Genomic DNA, 19,617 nt, shown 5'->3' on the forward strand with positions numbered 1-19,617 from the left:
TTCCATTCTATCAACATATGACAGTCCCGCCATCCCAGGAATGAACCTACGCTGCACTCCCTCATTTGAAAGTAAAAAGTTCAGATTTGATGCAAATTGGGTGGCAATGTTCCCTGCCCCCCTACATCCTTCGGAGACCTCGGCTACTGCAGATAGTGGTAAATGCTACCTATGCTCTGCACGATATTCTCTAAATTTGTTGGGATAGCGAGAGAATCACTATCAGTGTCCTCTCCCCAGCCAACATCCAAGAGCATTGAGGCTCCAGTTGCTTCAGCCAACCATGCTCGGCTGGTCATGTTGTTCTCAGGCCCAGCTGTCCTAACAGGCAGTCTATTCTGAACTGTGTCACAGAAGAGATTATTGGGTGGACAGAAAAAAATCTTCACTACCAACATTCAGACAAAAAAACCACTACGTCAGTCTGAAGAAGAGTCGCGACCCAAAATGTCACCCATTCCTTCTCTCCAGAGATACTGCCTGTCCCGCTGAGTTACTCCAGCATTTTGTGTCTATCTTCAGTGTAAACTAGCATCTGCAGTTCCTTCTTACACTTCGTATTTATCTCTAGTTCGTCATCATTGTTTCCATAGAATTTGACGACAGATTTGCAGAGTGAGACATGATTACCATCCGAAGTGTTCCTTGTTTGTGAGGTGGAAACTTGACATATATTGTGCACATACAGATGATCATTGTGGCCTGAGCTCCATCATTCTCTGATACATCATCTTAGCATACAAACGCGGGCAGGTGGGACTGGTGTATACAGGACATATTGGCCGGTGTGGGCAAGTTGGGCCAAAGGACCTGTATCACGTTATGACACACCTGTGCAATCCTCACTTAAAGTTCAGCTCTGTTGTACAGTACCTGGAAGGCACTGTGTTTGGGAGGCTTCTGCTCTTCCTGCACACATACTTCATCTTCCTCACTGTCCGACTCAAACAAATAATAGTCTCCAGATTGAAGCACTGCGCAGATAAATGCAAGAAAGACACAAATCATTACAGAGGCGGCAATGGTGCAGTCAATACAGTATGTTCAATGAGAAGTAACCTCAGTCAGATGTTAACAATATGCCAGTTATTCTCTGAAAGAATTGGTTGTATCGACATTGTTCCATCAATTGTACATCTACTTTTCCCAGCCTGCTCTTTTTACAAGCTTCAAGTACAGTTATAAAACAACATCCATGTACAAAGTATTTCAGTGCTTGGGGCAGTGAAAGCTACTTAGTACAGTGAGTTACTAACTAGGCATTTAAAAGTGTGGAGTTGAATTATACAGCGCATGTAGTCGAAGTTCACAAGCGTTCTTTTTGACAAAGATTTTGCGACATTTTTGAAATGTCTGATGTATAAAATTCTTGCACTGTAGACAAAGCCTACAGCTGCAGAGTGCACTTCACTTCTAGAAAGACATCTCTGAGCACTTTACAGAAAAAGGGAAGGGTGGTATTAAACTGATTTGAAAGCAGGGAAAGACATGTTGAGATGGAGAGAATTCCTGGGTCATGAACTACTCTGATGTGATATCATGTAAACTGTGGTCTGCATGAACCAGGCTAACACTGGCTGTAGGCATGTGTCTATTAACAGGGTGGTCATGAATGACACTGCAAACGTCACAGAAATACAACAAAAAATAAAGCTTGATCTCACAAAGTGAAACGTCAGTTGTGCTGAGATCAACATCGATCAAGGCTTGGATAGAGTGGATGTGGAGAGGATGTTTCCACTAGTGGGAGAGTCGAGGACTAGAGGTCATAGCCTCAGAATTAAAGGGCGTTCCTTTGGGAAGGAGATGAAGAAGAATTTCTTTAGTCAGAGGATGGTGAATTAGAAGGCAGCAGAGGCCAAGTCAATGGATATTTTTAAGGCTGAGCGATAGATTCTTGATTGGTACGGGTGTCGGGGGTTACAGGGAGAAGGCAGGAGAATGGGGTTAAGAGGGAGAGATAGATCAGCCATGATTAAATGGCAGAGCAGACTTGATGGGCTGAATGGCTTAATTCTGCTCCTAGAACATGACCTGATGAAAGTGTATTAGTTATTGGTTGCTTGAAAGGCCAAAAATTCCACTGAATTCTTACAAGATTCTTACAGGCTTGACAACTACCTGCAGGTTGGAGGATTCCCTGGGTGAGAAGTCTGGAATCAGGCGGGTCACAGACTATGAATGTGGAGAAATATCTTCATTCAAATAGTGGTGAATCTTTGGAAGTGTGCATCGCGGAAGACAGTGAAGTCACTGAGTTCTTCCAAAATGGAGATGCATAGATTTTGGCGTGGTAAGGAAATCGTGCGATACTGGAGACTCGGGAAAATACATCTGGTGTTGAAAATCAACTGTGATGTGAATGTTGGGTGGAGCAGGCCCACAGGGCCAGGTGGCCTATCTATGCTCCAATACATTAAGCCTTAGTCTTGGATCTGCGTCTTGTTTTGTTGTGAAGCCGAGAGCACAGAAGCAGGCCCGACTATGGGTGGACATGGGGATGGGGACTGGACTTAGTGCCTTCCCTCATAATGGGAACCATTGTAGGGGGATGTTTTTTATGTTTAAATTTCTTTATTATTGTTATGTTGTATTCTTTTTTATGTGCTGCAATGGCAATCCGCATTTCACTACGCCAATTGGTGTATGTGACCAATAAAGAACCTTTGAACCACAGCAACTGAGTAGCTCAGGATGGTTTTAATGCTGCATGTTTTGTTGGTAGTTTATTTTACACGCAGGTCATCTAGTTTGTTGCAAGTCCACTGCAGCTTCGCTGATTGTCCCGCTGGTTCCACGGACAGCGCGGGTTCACAGTGATCAGAGGTGTTGACATGAGTAAGCTCTGTAATACCAAAACTAAACGCACCACGACTGAGCATCAAGGGAAAAGTAAACAGAGTCTGAGTAAGTGACAGTGTGTGATAAAAGTCACAGGAAATACAGTAAACCCTCGTTACAACGGACCTTAGAGGGGGAATGGTGTTCGTTATTGCCAATTGTACTTTATAACCGAGTAAGGTATTATCACTGTTTGTATTTGAAACAAACAACTGCAGATGAAGGTTAATACACTGCAGGATACAAAGAAGGAACTGCAGATGCTGGTTTAAACCAAAGATAGACACAAAAATCTGGAGTAACTCAGCGGGACAGGCAGCATCTCTGCAGAGAAGGAGTGGGTGACGTTTCGGGTCGAGACCCTTCTTCAGAGACACAAAGTGCTGGAGTAACTCAGCGGGTCAGGCAGCATCACTGGGGAACATAGAAACATAGAAAATAGGTGCAGGAGGAGGCCATTCGGCCCTTCGAGCCATTCATTGCGATCATGGCTGAACATGGATAGGTGATGTCGGGACCTTCTTCAGGCAGATTCAGTCGGCTGAATTACTCCAGCACTTTGTGCAGTTTCACTTTTAAACTAATTGCCGATGCCGCTGGGCTGCACCAACGAGCCCTTCCTCACCAGTTCACAAACAGTTGTTACGGCTCACGTTGTAGCCCCTGGGGGACAGTGCTTTCTTCAGGCCGCTACCATCAACAATGTGCTCGGTCAGCATGGGGCTCCCTCCCCTCTCACCCTCTGCCGCTTCCAAGGTGGAGTATGTCGGCGACTGCGGGGAGCAGGAGAATGAGGGGGGGGGGGGGATAGGCTAAATGGAGTGAATGATGGGAGGAGGAGGGGGCAGTCGTGTGGGGAATGGACAAAGCCACCAACGCCAGCAAGAAGCAGCAGGTGGGAGGGGAGGAAGCCCCATGGTGACAGAGTGCATCCTGTCGGTAGTGGCGGCCCAATGACAGCTCTGCCCCCAGGGGCTACAATGTGAGCCGCAGCAACAGCCGTGTCATCGGACTGAGCGGTGGGTGAAGAAGGCGGTCACTGGTGCATCTTGCGAGTCGGGGGTGGGGTTTGAAACCGAGGCAGGGAGATGGTGCGAGCTGGGGGTAGTATCGGCAGGCCCATCCGCTACATCCGAAACCCTTTATAAAGGAGTCCGTTAAAACGAGGGTTGACTGTAAAGGAGTTCATCATCAGATGAGGTCCAGGCAGATGTGGTTAAATTAAATCCAGCAGAATTGTACAATGTTTCCCTTACGTGAAACAGTGAGCACACACGACACACACCGAAGAGCAATGTAGCTGAAGTGTTTATTTAATGTCACGACCAAATTTTAACCAAATCTTCTCACTTAGTGAACTACAGGTTTAAATAAAGCAAAAGCATCGTGGCACTGGGCCAAACAGACTGGGCTATCAAAAAGACACTAAGCAGTCACACACATTAAATACCTTTCGTGTGGTTTGCCCAGGGATGCCACCATTTCCTTTTCTCCTGGGACTTCTCTTTCGTTGCACTTTGTTCTGCCATACAGGAGACAAGCATGTTGTTTCCACATCAGGAATCTCCACAAACTTAAGCTTGCAACATGACTTACTGAGGCAGGTTTACTGCCGCTTTCCCACCACAGAATTACAAAAGGAACAAGAACACATAAGGTTACCAGTAATTATTTTCAACCGGCTGTGAGAGGGGTGCTTGAAGCAGCACAAACCCATGTGAAGCTGATACATGCAGCTTCAAGTAGGCGACAAAAGCATTGCAAAAAGCAATTCATGCCATCAATGCACTTTGTCAATGTTGGTCGCTACTATCAAGGAGCAATGCCATAGCAGCTTGACTTCCATGCACATAAGGACAACGTTTTGCAAACAGATTGTACCTGCAGAGTAACAGCAGCTTTCGAACATATTCAGCAGCTGGAGCATGTTGAACATCACAGCTTGCCACAAACAGGCCCGAGGTTAGCAAACAGCGGCAGACGCACACTAAATCATTGCCAAAACGGTCACATGTTTTGCATAATAGAAAATCAAAGGCTGGCACAAAGCTACATGTCCTCCCTTTCACCAGCAAAGGCAACTTAAAGAGCACTACCGCTGGGTGAATGAGAGGAACAACATTTGGACCATCAGTAACAATGCAGATTTTAAACAAAGAGCTATGGGTGTGAGTGAGGTAATGTATGTGTATGTACACTTGGAATGCTGCCTGTGGTTCTTGTCCCCAAGTTGAAGCATATTTGTTTACAAAAATAAGGATTCGACCAGAGCAGAGAGAATGCGACAATCTGGAAAGATTGTTACTACTGAACACATTTGCACTAAAAATAAGTTTGCAAAGGGATCCAACACTGGTCATCAGTGATTTCAGAGGCTGGATATGGGGACATGATTTCCAATAGAGAGCAAGGCTCAAACAAATGACACACTATGTAATGGCTGTTCATGGATCAATGCTTGTTTATCAAATATCTCACATAGTGAGAAAGCACAAGTTTCTGAAATGTAGAGTGCTGGCTGACAACACTAGTTAATAAAAAATCCATGAGGAGGCTTGATGGAGAAAATAGAATGTGAATGTGAACAGTGGAATGGGGCTGAATGGGAAGGGGGTAGGTGGGATGAATGGGGAGGGGGTAGGTGGGATGAAAGGGGAGGGGGTAGGTGGGAAGACATAATTAGAGTGGAGGTGACGGATGTGGAGTATAATTATTTGCACATACCAAATAGATTAAATGTTTAAGAAGAAACAGCAGATGCTGGAAAAACCGAAGGTAGACAAAAATGCTGGAGAAACTCAGCGGGTGAGGCAGCATCTATGGAGAGAAGGAATAGGTGACGTTTTGGGTCGAAGAAGTCTTAAAAAGGGACTGGACCCAAAACGTCGCCTATTCCTTCTCTCCATAGATGCTGTCTCCTCCGCTGAGTTTCTCCAGCATTTATGTCTATATAGATTAAATGGTTTGTTTCTGAATGGATTTAAATGGTTTGTTTGACCCAGAGGATTCTACTGCTTAGAGATTCTTATGCACCTTTTTAAGACTAGCCTGGCAGGCCACAGTTTCGATGGTGGGTCAAGTTGAAAAATTCAGATGCACCTATTTGCAATTGAAGAAATTATTGTTTGAGACTGAAGTTGGTTTCAGGGGTGGAGAGAGCTTGGTGCAAGAGCAAGATGGTGCTGGGTCAGGCCTGGGGTGGTGCCTGAATGGTTCTGGGCTCGTGATCAGGGCAGCGGACATAGGAACAGCACGGTGGCGCAGCGGTAGAGTTGCTGCCTCGCAGCGGCAAAGACCCGGGTTTGATCTACGGTGCTGTTTGTACGGAGTTTGTACGTTCTCCCCCGTGACCTTGTGGGTTTTCTCAGAGACCTTCGATTTCCTCCTACATGTCCAGGTTTCCTCCAAAGACGTTTTAGGTTTGCAGGTTAATTTGCTTGGTATAAATATAAATTGTCCCTAGTGTCGGGTAGTGTTAATGTGTGGGGATCGCTGGTTGGTACGGACTCGGTGGGCCGAAGGGCTTGTTTCCACGCTGTATCTCTAAACTAAACTGAAGGATGTCGTAACCTGAGGATGACCTGTGGGTGGGGGGGGGGGGGGGGGGGGGGGGGGAGAAGCAGTTGAAGACAGGGGCTTCGTTAGGGGAATTGTTGGGTTGGGAGTGTTGGGGTGTAATGGTGCAGTGTGGAGGGGCAGGGTGTCTGAGGCAGAAGCTAGAACGGCATAAGGGAGTAACCTTACTGTGAATCCAACCCTGCACTCTGATGTGAAGGTCTGACTGTTCTAGGAATGTCAACACCAGTGTTACATGGGGACAATGAGACCCAAAACCCTCACCCTACTCCAACCGGAGTGCTGCATGTAATATGACTACATCCCATGCATAACTATGCAGCGATCAAGATGGGAATCAAGGGTGGCGTGCCTAGGATTTACCTGGTAAAGCAGTTAGATTTTTATGAAATAAACTGGGAAAAGTTGTGACCATGTTTCACTCTGGAAAAAAATGATGTTAATTTGCATGATAGGAAAATAGCCTATGCCAACAAACTCCGAATCACGTGTAATCCTATAGGGGTCTATTGGCTCAGAAATATATTTTACAGTGTTCTAGCAAAATTGTCAATGGGGATCCTGTTAAATTTTAGTGTACTGAAAATAAAAAGAAAGTTCCAATGATAAATCACAGTTTAGTGTGATGAACTTAGATGTTGATTATGAAGTTTGCAGGCAGAGAGGGGATTTTGAGTAAAACACGAATCCCTAATCTTCGGATGACAAAATAAGACGAGGTACTTCAGTGAAACACCATAGAACTGTGTAACAGCGTCCATCATGAAAATCAGAACCTCAATAATATAAAATGGGAAGAAGGGAATATTATTCAGAAACCTCTGCCCTCTTAAAACAGGGATCGAGTAATAGAGATGGGGTCAAAAGGGAAGCAGCAATGTCATTATTAATCATTTCTTTTGTTGTATTCATTCATTCATCATCGTTGAAAACATTAGCGACCCAGTGGTGCTGGTTTCCAATGGGAACGGTGACGGACGCACCACACATCTCTGTCCTCCAGTTCCTGCGGACTTCCGCCGCTGGAAGTATAGGATTTTGGTGGGTGTGCTTTATCATCGTTCCTTACAATGGTATGTACGACCGTGATCGCAACTTCTACTGAAGTGTGGATGGCCGTTGGCTCACTAGAAGTTCATCCGCCCTTTGACAGGTCTTGCTATTGGTCCTGCTGGGGGTCCACAGCCCCCTCCTCACCTGGCAAACCAGGTGGGGGAGACGGTTTAGTCACTGACTATCTGACCATGGAGCAGGTAGCACGGGGTTACATGGTACCCGTGGCGGGGGAAACTCTCCCCGACCTGACCTGAGAAATGATTTAGTTGTAGAAATGATTAATAATGACATTGGAATCATAATGATTGTGTAAACTTGTAATTAAACTCTATGTCCCCCGCATTAAAGCTTGTTTGTGATAAAGAATATGATATTCAGGCTAAACATGGATTAAGTGCTTATCCAATTCCTTTTAAAGTGACACTTTAATGAGCCACTACCCAGATGGGCACTAGTAAAGCATTCCGATTTCTAATAAAATAAGATGGTGTACTCTTTTCATCCCGAGTTTATTGACATCCCAAGATCTTCCTGAGTTTATGAGCAGCCTTCTGCATCACCCTTATACTGTTATCAGCAATTAATATTTTAAGTGTTTTAGCTCAAACTGAAAAGCAAAATGCGAGCATGTCAACTGCACAATCTTAGAAACAAGGAAGCAGAGAATCTAGTGGAAATGAATTAAAACATAGAAAGGACAAAATGAAGACTGCACAATAATGGTGTGGAAGAAAGCAGAGGTGAACACGTCAGATTCATCGACAAACCAATGACAGAATGCTAGCAGTTAACATGCTCAGAAGATGATTGAAGATCACCACCCTGATGTGGATCAAAGATTATTTTGGAAGAAGAAGAATTTAGAAAATCAACCTACAGGATGTTCTTCTGATAAAGTGGTGATTAAAATGTAAAATGCTTTCCAGTATCCATTAATAAACTGTAGGAATGTATTTTATTAATTTTTAAATATTATATCTCATACCATAATTTGGAACTTGTTGAATATCAACTCTAAAATAGCACCTGGCATTTATATTGTACTTTGCTGATGAAACAAACAATGTTTCTCAGAGACAGGGGAATAGAAAGTGGCTGACAAGACAGAAGAGGCAATATCAGAAGGGGTAAACCAAAATTGCTTCTTTAAAAGCTTTCTTCCAGACCACTGAATCAAAATGTTGCCGATAGACTTTTAAAAAAGATATAAGCCTTGGAAAAAATTCTGATTTTTACCAATATCACAAAGTATTAGCATAAGCGATGTACACTGAGGAGAATTCGATGATGGGAATGTGAATCTTGAGTACATCCAGAGACGTTTCCATTTTGCATGAGAAAAAAGTTAATTTTGAATTATTCTTAGCTAATTACTAGAAAGGTTTATTAAAGGCCATGGGCCAATTGTATATAATAGCAATAAATTTGACCAGAAAATTGCAGAGGACGTGGAAGACACTGAATAATATTATTTGGATACATAACTCACAATTATTTTCCTCTTAGAACTAACTCTCTTTAATCAGTGCAGAACTCACTGCTGGTGCGCTGGCAGTTCTAAAAGGGACCACCTACACCAGATGTAGTTCTGGACTACATCATTATGGACTTCCATGCCTATGTACTGCAGTATAGGGGTATGAAATGTACTGGAGAACAACCACAGTGCACCTGATATCTCAAACCACCACAAGGATAACCACCAAGCCAAAGGGCATTCCAAACTGCCATTCCCAAACATCATGAGCTGCACTTTGCATCAGCACCCTATGTTTTATGAATGGGGTCACCAACCTTCACTTAAAGACTAAGCAAAGGTGTTTCTTTGAATTTTAAATAACGTTTTAATTACTTTTTATGATTCGGTGCATTGAAGTAGATTTGTACATTAATTAAAATAAACAAATACAATTATATAATTTTTTTCCAGTGTTTGTGAATGTCTCCAATGATCAGTTAGAAAGCGTACAAGAGGCCATTAACATCACAGGTTGGGGCAGCCTTTGGGTGGGATTTTACATTCAGCTGCGTGCTGAATAATCCTGGCTCACCTTCACTATATAAGGGAGGAATGTGAGAGTGGTTAGTGAAAGGGACAAACGGGGTGCCCTGAACTCAATGGGATCCTGAACAGTAGGTTGGAAGGTAAAGAAGAAAGTAAGACATAGTAGCAGGAGGAGCCTGCTCCATCATTCAATATGATTGTGGCTGCTCTTTTACTTCAGTGCCATGTTTCTGCACTAACTATCTTCCTCAATTCCTTTGATACGTAAAAATAACTATCGATCTCTGACTCAAATATATTCAGTGACAGAACGTGAAAGCAACCACGGTAAATTATATCAAGTGTCCAGCACAATCAGTAGATCCACAACATAGTCATATTCACAATGGTAAAATAACATTTGTGCATTTTAAACCTTTGGTAAATAGGTATGCCAGCTAATTATATCAAAATATTCAATTAATAATCAATGATCAAAGTATTATCAAAAATATATTATTCAATTGAGAAACAGTGAGACAGATACATGGCTAGGGCAGGTTTGGAGGGATATGGGCCAAGCGCAGGGAGGTGGGACTAGTATAGCTGGGGCATGTTGGGCAAGTTGTGTGGGCAAGTTGGGCCGAGAGACCTGTTTCCACACTGTCTCATTCTACGACTCTATTAGTCAGCTGTTTTTTTTAGTTTTAGAAGAATGCATATATCAGATAAATGTGTAAATATTGTATTATTCGTTGCCTTAATATGATACCAAAAATGGGATGCTTTTGATCACTATATGGTTTCAGCACAAACTACAAAGCTTTGAGTAGCCAATGCATGCGGAGCACACACAAAACAACAGAGCGCGACGAGATACATATTGAACATCATGCTGGTCATACCAAACAAGCATTAGGTTGCGGCTGCCATCGTTGCGATCATTAATGCGGTAATCCACGCGGCATAAACACAACTTAATACAGTTGAAGAGATTTATCATGAAAAACAGAACTAATCTACTGAATGCATTCAGTGTTTGGTAAAGCAACACTAACAGTAGTTCATCACACAGCACACTTCTATCTGTAGTTTTATTATGCAGGAGCATATTAACTATTCTGCTTCATTTTATTTAATGACTCAAACATTTACTCTGTCTCGTATTTCTGCACCTTAAATTGTACCTTTATCTTCTTCATCTTTTTCACTGGGATCATTGGGATTTCTTTCACCTCTCCTGTATTTCTCCTGTTTTCCCCGGATTCTCTCCATTCTACCAGACAGAAAATGTTACCGCAAATAGTCAGGTGAAAAGCAATAGCAATCATTACCAGGCACGTAATTACTGAAGCTTCAAGACACTTATCAACCAAATTCTGCTTCAGGCATAAAAGAAGATGTGAGACCTTCATTTTACTTTATCTAGGCAGACCTTATTTTATCTATGCCTCTATATCTAGGAAGACCAGATCTTATCTAGGCCTCTTATAAATTTGAAGTGTAATAAAGGCATGACCATTTAACAGTCACATTGGAAAATGGTACCTTGGCTTTTAATTTGCTAATTTAAAACTAAATAGTTTTCCTTATTATGCAGGAAGGAACTGCAGAAGCTGGTTTACACCAAAGATAGACACAAAATGCTAGAGTAACTCAGCGGGACAGGCAGCATCTCTGGAGAGAAGGAATGGGTGATGTATCAGGTCAAGAACCTTCTTCAGACCTGAATGTTCTTCAGTCTGAAGAGGTGTCTCGACCCGAAACATCACCCATTCCTTCTCTCCAGAGATGTTGCCTGTCCCGCTGAGTTACTCTAGCATTTTGTGTCTATTGTTTTCTTTATTGGTACTGCGGCCATACCTTAGCATTGAGTTTAGCATTGTGATTGGGTCCTTAACCATCTTGTACCACAGGCTAGATTATACTGAGATTATAAAGTGGGAGAGAGAATTTAAAATACTATACACTCCCATTTTGTAAGATCTAAGTGTCCTCAATGTGGGAAATCATGAAAGCACTTGAGCAGACATTGCACATAGACTCAGTCATTTATGCATCGGTTGGTAAAGAGACAAATAAATTAATTTCTATGTCTCCAATGTTGTTGAACTAATAATGGGTAATGAGTCAGAGTACAGGTGAGAGACTGATAATCTGATTGAATGGTGCCAGGACAACAATCTTTCTCCCAGCGTTAGCAAGACAAAGGAGCTGACTTGACTTCAGGAAGGGGAAGCTGAGGATCCATGAACCTGGTTTCATTGCTGGAATGGTGTGATGAGAGGCAACAGCTTCTATCTCCTGGGAACCTGAAGATCTGTCCTGGGCCCAGCACGTTGATGCAAACAGACAGACAGCTCATCAAGGCTTCTACTTCCTTAAAAGGTGGCTACAGAGAATGGAAGACATTGCCTGGTCCATCACGCCGACTGACCTCTCCAGCATCGAAGGGATCTGCAGAAGGTCAGTAAGGCAGCCAGTATCATCAAAGACCCACATCACCCTGGGTATTCTCTCATTTTGTTACAACTATTAATAAGGTGGAGTAGGAGCCTGAAAACCAAGAACAGCTTCTTCCCAGAAACCTCCAGGCTCTTGAACACTGCACAACACTAACCTCTACCTCAGCAATGATAGTCTTCTATGGACTGTGAAACATACGTTGCCTATTGGTTGTAAAACATACTTCAGTTTTGCACTATTATGGTTATCTATTATCACTGTTATTAACTACTGTATTAATTACCGTATTCTTCATTAGTAAATATTTATTTGCGTATTATTGCATTAATGGGCCAGTTAAGTTGTCACAAGTAAGAAATTCATCGTTCCAATGCTGAAACACATTACAATTGCACTCTCTTGATAATAGAACTGAAGCATTTTATGGTTCAGCTAAGCTTACCATACTCCTTACCTGCTACCCAGTGCTCCTACAGTCACACATGATTTGAGTCTCATTATTGGGGTCAACAATTTGGTGTAGATCTGATGGCCTGGCTTGCAAGAGACGAGATAATGCACAGTATTTTCATGTATTGATGATGACAGTCGATGCCGATGGTGGCAATAATGAAACTCGAGTGAGGATTCTGTCCATTTGGTTTCAGAGAGACCATGGCCCTGGACCTCAGCTAGAACATTGATCGGAAGACCACCAACAATCTTCCACGATAAGCTGACGGGGCAATGCCTGAGGGAAACAAATGTAACATCCTCCAGAGCACTGGGCTGGCTATCCCTGTAGTTTGGATCTGTCAAACTCTGCATTGGGATAAGTAGTCTTGGCCTCATGGGCGAAACACTCACGTTCCATTAGACAGACAAAAACAAACAGGTGTAGGTTTTCCACAACTTGAACCAGAAAATTCTGCCCTTAATAATGTCGGAAATTCAGCTGACTAAAACAAGCCCTTCAGTTGCAAGTCTAAGTAGAAACATAGAAACATAGAAAATAGGTGCAGGAGTAGGCCATTCGGCCCTTCGAGCCTGCACCGCCATTCAATATGATCATGGCTGATCATCCAACAGTATCCTGTACCTGCCTTCTCTCCATACCCCCTGATCCCTTTAGCCACAAGGGCCACATCTAACTCCCTCTTAAATATAGCCAATGAACTGGCCTCAACTACCTTCTGCGGGAGAGAATTCCACAGATTCACCACTCTCTGTGTGAAAAAAAGTTTTCCTCATCTCGGTCCTAAAAGATTTCCCCTTTATCCTTAAACTATGACCCCTTGTTCTGGACTTCCCCAACATCGGGAACAATCTTCCTGCATCTAGCCTGTCCAACCCCTTAAGAATTTTGTACGTTTCTATAAGATCCCCCCTCAATCTTCTAAATTCTAGCGAGTACAAACCGAGTCTATCCAGTCTTTCTTCATATGAAAGTCCTGACATCCCAGGAATCAGTCTGGTGAACCTTCTCTGTACTCCCTCTATGGCAAGAATGTCTTTCCTCAGATTAGGAAAGTACTACAATGGCATTAACAGATTCTGTTTTCGGCTTCCCAATCAACCATTCTGAAAACATGCCAACATGCCCAGTGATCAGAGAGATGGCAGAGTTCTATGCAGCTGACTTACTGTCTCTTTATTTGTGCTTTGGACTTCATCTCAGTTTCACACAGGAAATTCATGTTTTTGATGATGCTGGCATTGAATAGTTGGAAGCCCCTAAGGATAAAGAAAGACGTACATTACAGAACTTAGTTGACATTTAGTACTATTGCTGGACAAAGTCAAGATTCTAATATGTGTTATGGCCTGGTTGCTTTCAACTTGTTTGCCAAAATGGGACACACCTAGTTTTCCATGTATTATGTGGCCGGGATCCATACATGTTCCTGAATAGCTTACAACCCAACCATATGAACACCGAATTCTCCAATTTTAATCTAATTTAACTACAAACTACCCCTCCCCCTTCTTCCACCCCCTCGCATTCTGCAGGAATTAAAATGGTTAGCAAATGGTACATCAGTCTTGGTGAACAGAGCACAAGTGGTCGCAAAACAGTCGTCAAGTCTACACTTGGTGTCCCCTACGTACACCAAGGCCTACTGGATCTCCCCGTTGCTGAACATTTTAACTCCTCTTCCCATTCCTATCCAGACCTTCCTATCCTGGTCCTCCTTCACTGCCAGAGAGAGGTCACATGCCTCACAATTCACAACTCTTCAGTCTATTTTGTCTTTTCACCTCTGGGCTTTGTCCTATTAAAAAACTCTCTCACCAGTATTCACCTATTACCTGCCAGGCTTTGTTCATGTCCCTCCTGTCTTCTATTTCCCCCACCCCCCCACCCCCACCCACAATCAGTCTAAAGAAGCATCCCGATCCAAATCGTCACCTATCCACATTCTCCAGAAGTGCTGCTTGACCTAAGAAAGACACAAAAAGATGGAGTAACTCATCGGGTCAGACAGCATCTCTGAAAGAAAGGAATAGGTGATGCCGCCTGTCCCGCTGAGTTATTCCAGCTTTTTGTGTCTATCTTCGGTTTAAACCAGCATCTGCAGTTCTCTCCTACACATTTCATGCTGCTTGAGCTGCTGGGTTCCTGCGCCACTTTGTGTCTTTTTTTGCAAACCGGCACTTGCAGTTCCTTGTTTCATCCATTTAGATAATGCTCTGCCTTTCTGTGTTTTCTACTTCTGGGTAGCTTCACATTTATCCACACTGCACCGCATCTGCTCATTCAATTAGCATTTGGTGCCTTGATGCCCCTTGTATCCCCCTCACTAAACAGCGGGGGAATAAGACAGGAGTTATTAGAGAGCTTTGAAACATTTAATTCCCTCATTAATATATATTGTGAATTGCTGCGTGCAAGCACTGATCCCTCGGGCCCTTAGTTTCTGCCTACCACTCCGGAAGACCTACTTAATCCAAGTTTTCCAATTTTCACCACACCTTTGGCCTTTCTCTCAACCAATTCATGTTAAATGCTCAAAAAATCCCTTTATGTTTTATCAATTACTATTTCCCTTTCAGAAATCGATATCGATTTCATCTAAAGCTTCTGATATTCAATATCTGAAACACCTTCCTTCTTGCAGAAACATGGCTTGCCCACTGTTGCAGTTGATGGAGCCCTCACTCACAGTCCCTCCATTTCCTACACATCAGCTCTTGCACTACCACCACTCCCCAGACAGAGCAGAGACATGGATCCTCGGCCCTCACCTTTCACCTCACCAACCTCAGCATCCAGCACATCATTCTTCACTGTTTCTAATGGGATACCACCACCACTCACATCTTTCCCCCCCCCCCCCCCCCCCCCCCCCCCCCCCCCCCCCCACCCCCTTTCAGGTTTCTGCAGCAATCCCTCTCTCTGAGATTCCCTGGTCTGCACCTCTTTCCATGATCATCCCTCCCTAGTGCTTTAACCCTGGGAGGTGCAACACTCCCTCACCACCATCCAGGATCCTAAAGGGCCTTTCAAGGTGAGGCAGAGATTTTCTTGCACCTTCACCAACCCGTCTGTTGCATTTGAGCCTTCTTGCTGTGGCCTTCACTAGATAGGTGTGGACTAAGGCACCAGGGCTCTGTCCACAATGGTCATATTGAGCTTATGATTGCAACTCATTCCCATTCCCACAGACGCTCCCCTCCTCAGCCTCCTCCACAGAAGTGTAATATAAGTAAGTGGTTGTTCCTCTGGTTACATTCCACTTGAGAAGCCTACACCCAGCTGCATGAACAGACACAAAATGCTGGAGTAACTCAGCGGGACAGGCAGCTTCTCTGGTGGGAATGAATGGGTCACGATCACTGAATTTCCTAATTTCAGGTAATTCACACCCTCAGTGTTCCTTTCCCACTCCCATTAGTCCACGCAAGGTCTATCTCCCTGTATTCGCCTTTCCAATCCCCCCCCCTACTTTGCCATTACAGGGACTTATCACCCTCCCACCCCTGTGCCACCGGCTCATCACACACACACACCTATCCATCTGGACATCCTCTGCCTTGGTTCACCACCCCTTTGCCCCCCCCCTCCCCACCGTCTAATCTCCCCCCCCCCCCCCCCCCCCCCCCAACCTATCTAATGTTTGCAGCAACATGCCCACAACTGAAGCAGCCTTTGGTGACCATCAGAGCATCCATTGAGGATCAAAACCATTTCTAGGCCGTTATCAGCACCAGTATTTTGCAGGACACATTTTTACTTTGTACCACAGTGACGGTGTTGCTGTACCTGGAGGCTTGCAGCTTGGAGGCTCTCATGTCAGCCGTCACGTGGATAAAATAGTAGCTGAGGAAGACTCTGCGCTGAAGCAAAAGGAAAAAGAAGCAGATGCTGTCCCAGAGAACGCCAGCTTCACCCACGGGCAAACTACACCCTGGATTCTTTAAATCATTCTCTGAAAAAGGACGAATGGGGATACAATGAAGTCGGCATTAAAACCTACTGGAAACAATGGTGCATTTTGTAAATAGTGGAAAATATAGTTGATCAGTAGTTTCAACACAGCTAACATACAATCCTTAAAGGGCCTGTCCCACTTGGGCGTCACGCAGATGGCGCGCAAAGATTTTGAACATCCCAAAATCCTGGGGCGCCGCGCGCGACCGCACGTCACTGCCTATGTCACCACACACCATGCGCGCGTAATGCTCACCATGTGCGCATCACGTGCGCGTCATGCGTCGTGACGCATAAATCATGTCGCGTAAATTACGTGCAAATTACGCCCGTGGGACAGGCCCTTTACTGAACGCTCAGCAATGCGAAGAAGGACAACAACATATAATAGGTGCTATCATGTCTCTACTATTTATTTCATTCCCCTTACATGTTTTTCCTCTACATGCTCAATTTTTGTAAGGTGTCCTTGAGACTCTTGAAAGGCGCCCATAAATAAAATTTATTATTATTATTATTATTATCACATTTGAAATAGGTGTTTCACCTTGACCACTATCACAATATAAGCAGCTTATACGACTCTTCTTATGGCTCACTGCTTTCCTTTGATTTTACTGTGACCAAACACATCTCAAGCACTGATGACACTGACCTTGAACAACAGCAGATGATTCACAATATTAAAGACTTTTTTTCTCTGCAACACAAGAACATGCAAATGAATGGTTTCTGCTGGATTCCATAGGAATAACTTTCTTGTGGAAGGCAGCACAAATGAGCAATGGTGAATCTGCAGCCTGTTTGCTTGATCTTGTTTTCCATTGTGAAGCAAGTTGGACAAGGCATGGAATTGATGTGGATTCACGACCACACATTCTGTGTCACTTGTCAAGCACAGTTCACCCATTTGCCTCAAACAAACTTCAATAACGGTGCACAAAAGAAACAAGCTCTTACCATTATAGTAGCCTTTGATAGTGCAGTGCAAACTTAATAACTGGATCATCCAACAGAAGTTACTTTGGAGCTGCTTCAAGAAGACACAGGCCAGGAGCTGCAGAAATCAGCACACATTACTACCTTAACTTTTAAACAACCTCATCTTGAAGTAATACTCAACATTTGGGGCGGCACGGTGGCATAGTGGTAGAGTTACTATCTTACAGCGCCAGAGACCCGGGTTCCATCCTGACTACAGGTGCTTGTCTGTGTGGAGTTTGTGCGTGCTCCCCGTGACCTGAGTGGGTTTTCTCCGAGATCTTCGGTTTCCTCCCACACCCCAAAGATGCACAGGTTTCTAGGTTCATTGGCTTGGTATGAATGTAAAATTGTCCCTAGTGTGTGTAGGATAGTGTAATGTGAGGGATCGCTGGTCGGTGTGGACGTGATGGGCCGAAGGGCCTGTTTCCGCGCTGCATCTCTGAACTAAACTAAAAAAAGAAATATAATGACACAGAGCACGAACAGGCACTTTGGCCAACGATGTCTGCGCCAAACTAAACTAATCCACATGAGATCCATATCCTTTCATACCCTGCATATGTATGTGCCCATCTAAAGTTCTCTGGAATATCACAATTGTATCTATTTCCATCACCACCCTGGCAGCAAATTCCTGTCACCTACAACTCTGTGTGAAAAAATACTGTTCCGCATTTCTGCTTCAAACTTTCCTCCCCGATGACCTTAAAACTAAGTCCACTAGTATTTGGGATTTCCATTCAGGCGATAAAAACTCTGACCGTCTATCCTAACAATGCCTCCCATCATTTATAAACTTCTGTCCTCAGCCCCCAATGCTCTAGGCTAAACAATCTGACTTTGTCCAATCTGTCTTTATAGCTAATACCCATTAGTCCAGGCACTTACAGTGGATTCTGCACACTTCCATTTTGGGGACAAAAACAGGAAAGCAGACTATTATCTAAATGGTGGCCGATTAGGAAAAGGGGAGATGCAGCGAGACCTGGGTGTCATGGTACACCAGTCATTGAAAGTAGGCATGCAGGTGCAGCAGGCAGTGAAGAAAGCGAATGGTATGTTGGCTTTCATAGCAAAAGGATTTGAGTATAGGAGCAGGGAGGTTCTACTGCAGTTGTACAGGGTCTTGGTGAGACCGCACCCGGAGTATTGCGTACAGTTTTGGTCTCCAAATCTGAGGAAGGACATTATTGCCATAGAGGGAGTGCAGAGAAGGTTCACCAGACTGATTCCTGGGATGTCAGGACTGTCTTATGAAGAAAGACTGGATAGACTTGGTTTATACTCTCTAGAATTTAGGAGATTGAGAGGGGATCTTATAGAAACTTACAAAATTCTTAAGGGGTTGGACAGGCTAGATGCAGGAAGATTGTTCCCGATGTTGGGGAAGTCCAGGACAAGGGGTCACAGCTTAAGGATAAGGGGGAAATCCTTTAAAACCGAGATGAGAAAAAGTTTTTCACACAGAGAGTGGTGAATCTCTGGAACTCTCTGCCACAGAGGGTAGTTGAGGCCAGTTCATTGGCTATATTTAAGAGGGAGTTAGATGTGGCCCTTGTGGCTAAGGGGATCAGAGGGTATGGAGAGAAGGCAGGTACGGGATACTGAGTTGGATGATCAGCCATGATCATATTGAATGGCGGTGCAGGCTCGAAGGGCCGAATGGCCTACTCCTGCACCTAATTTCTATGTTTCTATGTTTCTATGTTTACAGCAAATTATATATTTGTAATGTTTAAGAAGGATCTGCAGATGCTGGAAAATCGAAGGTAGACAAGCTTCTTATATCTTTGTAATAATCACTGTGACTGTTTTACATTGCTCTCAGACGTCATTATTGGGGGGGGGGGTCCCTTATTTAATAAAATGATCACTAACATTAAACCACATAACATAGTTTAAGAATCAATAGTTACTTATTTCTAATTGCTCACTTATTCACAGAGGCAATATTTCCAATAACTATCAACATTTTCTATTACCAACATTAGCTGGTGAAATGCAATAATATTTTTGAAACCAAGAAAAAAGTTGTATAAGTTTATCAGTTTAGAACTGTATATAAATATTTATATTGCAATGTGCAGTATAAACATGTTTTACATATTGGCATAATTATAGATATACATATTGAAGTAAAGACCCTGTCCCACTTTCCCGAGTTACTTACGAACTCGTGGAATGTCGGTAGCGAGCTCGGAGGAGCCCATAGGAGGCCGTAGATGTTTCGTAGCGGCTCATAATGCCAGCCGTAGGAAGTCGGGGCATCAGGTAAGTCGGGACATTTTTTCAACATGTT

At 43.6% G+C, this 19,617-nt stretch overlaps 1 protein-coding gene across 1 annotated transcript in view; it reads right to left on the reverse strand.

Annotated features, from left to right (window-relative positions):
• piezo1 (piezo type mechanosensitive ion channel component 1) overlaps nt 1–19,617 on the reverse strand; it is a 293,127-nt gene that overhangs the window by 39,333 nt on the left and 234,177 nt on the right. The window contains exons 28-33 of the mRNA XM_033036504.1: nt 17,295–17,391; nt 16,167–16,332; nt 13,547–13,636; nt 10,645–10,733; nt 4,292–4,363; nt 874–974 (exon numbers count right to left, since the gene is read on the reverse strand). Of these exons, the coding sequence (XP_032892395.1) occupies nt 874–974; nt 4,292–4,363; nt 10,645–10,733; nt 13,547–13,636; nt 16,167–16,332; nt 17,295–17,391 (615 nt within the window). The remainder of the gene's footprint in view (nt 1–873; nt 975–4,291; nt 4,364–10,644; nt 10,734–13,546; nt 13,637–16,166; nt 16,333–17,294; nt 17,392–19,617) is intronic.

Source organism: Amblyraja radiata, chromosome 17 (genome assembly GCF_010909765.2).
Source record: "Amblyraja radiata isolate CabotCenter1 chromosome 17, sAmbRad1.1.pri, whole genome shotgun sequence".
Classification (NCBI taxonomy): Eukaryota; Metazoa; Chordata; class Chondrichthyes; order Rajiformes; family Rajidae; genus Amblyraja; species Amblyraja radiata.